At 44.2% G+C, this 3,422-nt stretch overlaps 1 protein-coding gene across 1 annotated transcript; it reads right to left on the bottom strand.

Moving 5' to 3' along the window:
• Nucleotides 1-40: 40 nt before the first annotated feature.
• Nucleotides 41-3,047, bottom strand: K450DRAFT_303884 (uncharacterized protein). The gene is made up of 8 exons (XM_051593808.1): nt 2,912-3,047; nt 2,744-2,834; nt 2,657-2,667; nt 2,415-2,492; nt 2,293-2,334; nt 955-2,227; nt 851-883; nt 41-773 (listed from the first exon to the last, which is right to left on the bottom strand). The coding sequence occupies exons 1-8, from the start codon at nt 2,948-2,950 to the stop codon at nt 169-171; spliced, it is 2,172 nt and encodes a 723-aa protein (XP_051440011.1). The 5' UTR covers nt 2,951-3,047; the 3' UTR covers nt 41-168.
• Nucleotides 3,048-3,422: the final 375 nt, after the last annotated feature.

Below are 3,422 nucleotides of genomic sequence, written 5' to 3'. Positions count from 1 at the left end.
AAAAAAAGAATGATTGGTTAGGAAAAACATGGTAATGTGCCTAAAACTTATGTTGGTTCTTACCTTCGGTTGCAGTGGACCAGCTAAAAGGGAGCGAAAAGAAAAAAGAAATCCCAGTTAATAACCTATCCATCGGGCTGTTTTTTGGGACATTCGAATATAGAGAGCTTACCATGTGTGTACTCCGTAGCCGATCACAAGCTTATGAATGGCTTGGCAAAAGTAACTTTTACCCACTCCAGACGGACCAGTGACAATCAAAACATGCTGATTCTTAGCTACATTCCATTCATCTATAAACTGGGTTGCCTTGGCTAATTCTTGCTTGTATCCAATGAAATCGCTTGACTTCTCAATGCTTTGTGCTGTGATCCGTTTGTTCTTTTCATCTCCAAAACGCATGATTCTATAGATCTGAATGGGTTTGGCCTTGCCCTTGACATAGTTTTCACCCATATCTTCAAACTCGCAGAGACCTCCAATTTGTTGCTTCGTTTGAGCATCGCAAACAACATGTTGTGACGAAAAGTCAAATTTCAACATTCGGACCGCCATGACAATGGTGTCACCGGATATACCGGGATCGCGGCGGAAGGGATTTCCTTGAGGTAAGACAGCGTTGAAGATGAGTCCAGTGGATAAAGAAATGGCGAATTCCGAGAAACCGGCATCCAAATATTCTTCTCTTAACTCAACCGCAGCTTTTGCAGCAAACACCGCTTCACGTTCATGAGACAGAGGAGGGAGACCGAACACTGCCAGAATGGTAGCACCTAAGAAGTGTCAAAGTTAATAAAGTTAAAGTTGAGAACAGCACTCCAATTTAAGCAGGTAATTGATTCTTCCAAACCTTTGTCATCCACTGCAAACTGCTGCAGCATTCCTGATATGGTATAGAAGCATTAGCAAAATGATCTGCAAAGGCGACGGGGTTCTTTCTCTTCTAGAACTCACCTTCATATTTCACCAAGCATTTGATGGCTCGTGTCATGGCGGTTTGGGCATGGACTATACCTTCGTCCGTCCAGACCTTCAATTTGCCAAGAGAAATAAACATGATAGTGGCGTCTCTGAATTGAGCAGGGAAGTTACCATCGTCGCTTTGTCGCAGCCGATGTAAAGCGCTTCGGTTCAGATATTTATAGTAATGGGGATTGGTTTCGGTGGAAATTTCCAAGAAGGATGTGTTGCGAACTTTGGGTATAAGCGGTTCTAGGTTGAGCTTGGACGTGATATTAGATGTTAATGTTCGATCGGCGAGAGTGGATGCACCTGTACCGGCTTTGTTAGCAGCCTTCCCGGTGGACGATTTCTTAGCGGTTTCCGGTGGTTGGCGAACAATCATGAATTCATGTCGCTTTTCATAATTCAAATCCAGGGTTTGGGGATTAATTAATTCCCAAGCTTGTGGAGTAATGCTCATTTCACCTGCCTTTGCTACCGATAAGGCTTCATCCAAGCCTTCAACCGCTTCTCCGCAAATAGCGTACTCTAAACGACCATCTCGTTGCGTTTTCAATTGTTCTTCATCCGCGTCGATGCGATCACTATCGGCATATTCGAAGCCTTCTTCGCCGATACGAGCTAGACGTGATATTCGTTTTCTGGCCCGAGCTGATCTCAAACTGGAGGAATATTGGATAGAATCTTGGTGTCCAACATCGCCAATCACAATATTCGTAACATCTCCGCATGCTAAAGCGATATGGAGTTCCAGATCGACAGAATTCAAATCTCGAGTGGAGGAATCGCTAGATATACTGGTTCGTCGTGATCCAAGCGGCATTTTGCGCTTGGGTCGCAGAAAGGAAAGAATATTCCATATGCTAAACGACATGGACGTTTCCTCAGGATAGGAGTTGTTAAACAGCGGTATTCCCAAATTGGACTGACTGGAAATGGAAGGTTGACGAGTGTCTTCTTTACCATTCGCGGTGGGAGAGCGTGTAGAAAAGTGATTAGCGGCATCGGCTGTAATTCGAACATCAAGTTCATCGTCAATGTCGCGATGGCGGGAGCGCTCTTCGGCTGTGAGATACACTCGGTAATGCGATAACCGTGTGAGTAGCTGTAAACCACATTCTAAAGCCCGGCGTACTAGAATAGTTTTGGTGCGAGCATCGTATTCAGCAGGTATGGTATTGTCGGTTGGAGGGTCTGGGGCAGCGTGAGTGGCTACATCTTGCATGTGTGGCTGGAAGCTTACCAAGACGGCGTCACCCAAGAACTGTTCCAAGTATTAGGCATCCGAAATCAATCCATCAAACAAAACATTTTAAAAATAAACAATACCTTGACCACATCACCACCGTAAAATTCTATAATGCGAATGCACTATTGGAAAAAACCATATACCAGGTTTGAGTCATGCAAAACCAAAAAAAAATCTGCTCCATTGAACGAATGAATTTTACCTCTCCCATATAACCTCCAACTTCTAGTGCAATAGCTTCGGCACCAGAGTCGCCTCGTTGGGTGGCGAGTGTCGTCAACTAAATGAGATGGAAAAAATAAACAAAAAAAACCAGATTAGTGGGGATCATATGCGGAAGTATACATCAAAGCATGGGTAATTTAAATTAGCAGAGTAGATGCCAAGGCGAGGATCAACAGCGTTTTGCTGTCAGAGGACGAGGAAGGAGGCAAAAATACATACAGTGCTAAAACCTGCAAAAAGTATGTCATCAAGATATCAGTTGCTGCTGCACATCGGATGACATATCCAAGGTTGACAACTACGTACCAACGACGTCGACCATGAGAACAACGCCAAATTGCGTTTGTCGATATGGGATCTCCGGAGCATCTTCGTCGGCGTGTAATGCCCGCACATACTGAAAGATTGGAGTGAATGCAGCATTAATATCGGGGAGTTGGTTAAAGTGCGGGGCGGAGTGAGCGAGCATCTGACCTTTGCAATGTACGGTGCAATATTAAAAGTGTTGGGCATGGTTTCCAAAACAGTGCCCAACCGAGGACTGAAATTCTAGCAAGACAACCTAATGAATTTAGGTGTGAATGTGGGGGAACAGACGAGTGGGAACGAGGTGAGTTAAGCCTTCAAGTGTTGGTGAAACCTCCCCACAGAGGTAGTCACTTCCTCGGGGCGTACTTTAATTTTCCATTGAAAGTTACCCTTCTTTTACAATGATCATCGTCTATGATCTCAGAGCTTATTTTCACTTTAATCCAGGAAGATCTCAATGATATTCAGTGATTTCTGGGTGTCATATGGGGATGGGATCGCGCCTATTCGACTCATCGTGTGGTAGTACAATCACTGTGGCCGGATGCTGATGCCCAAAAGAAAAAAAAAATATTTTTGAATTTTCTTGCCACTCTCCTCCCCCCAAAATAAAATAAAAAATCAAATAGTGGGTGTGTGGATCGATTTAATCCTGGATCTCTGCCTAGCATCGAAA

This window comes from Umbelopsis ramanniana, assembly GCF_025399195.1.
Source record: "Umbelopsis ramanniana AG unplaced genomic scaffold K450scaffold_121, whole genome shotgun sequence".
Lineage (NCBI taxonomy): Eukaryota > Fungi > Mucoromycota > Umbelopsidomycetes > Umbelopsidales > Umbelopsidaceae > Umbelopsis > Umbelopsis ramanniana.
This window is presented reverse-complemented; position numbering and strand designations above follow the sequence as displayed.

Bases quoted from the DNA above. Each gene is read 5' to 3' on its own strand.
- K450DRAFT_303884 (XM_051593808.1), bottom strand. From the start codon at position 2,950: ATGCCCAACACTTTTAATATTGCACCGTACATTGCAAAG. The intron at 884-954 runs GTGAGTTCTAGA...ATACCATATCAG, and splicing joins ATGCTTGGTGAAATATGAAG to GAATGCTGCAGCAGTTTGCA. The intron at 774-850 runs GTTTGGAAGAAT...GACACTTCTTAG, and splicing joins GTTTGCAGTGGATGACAAAG to GTGCTACCATTCTGGCAGTG.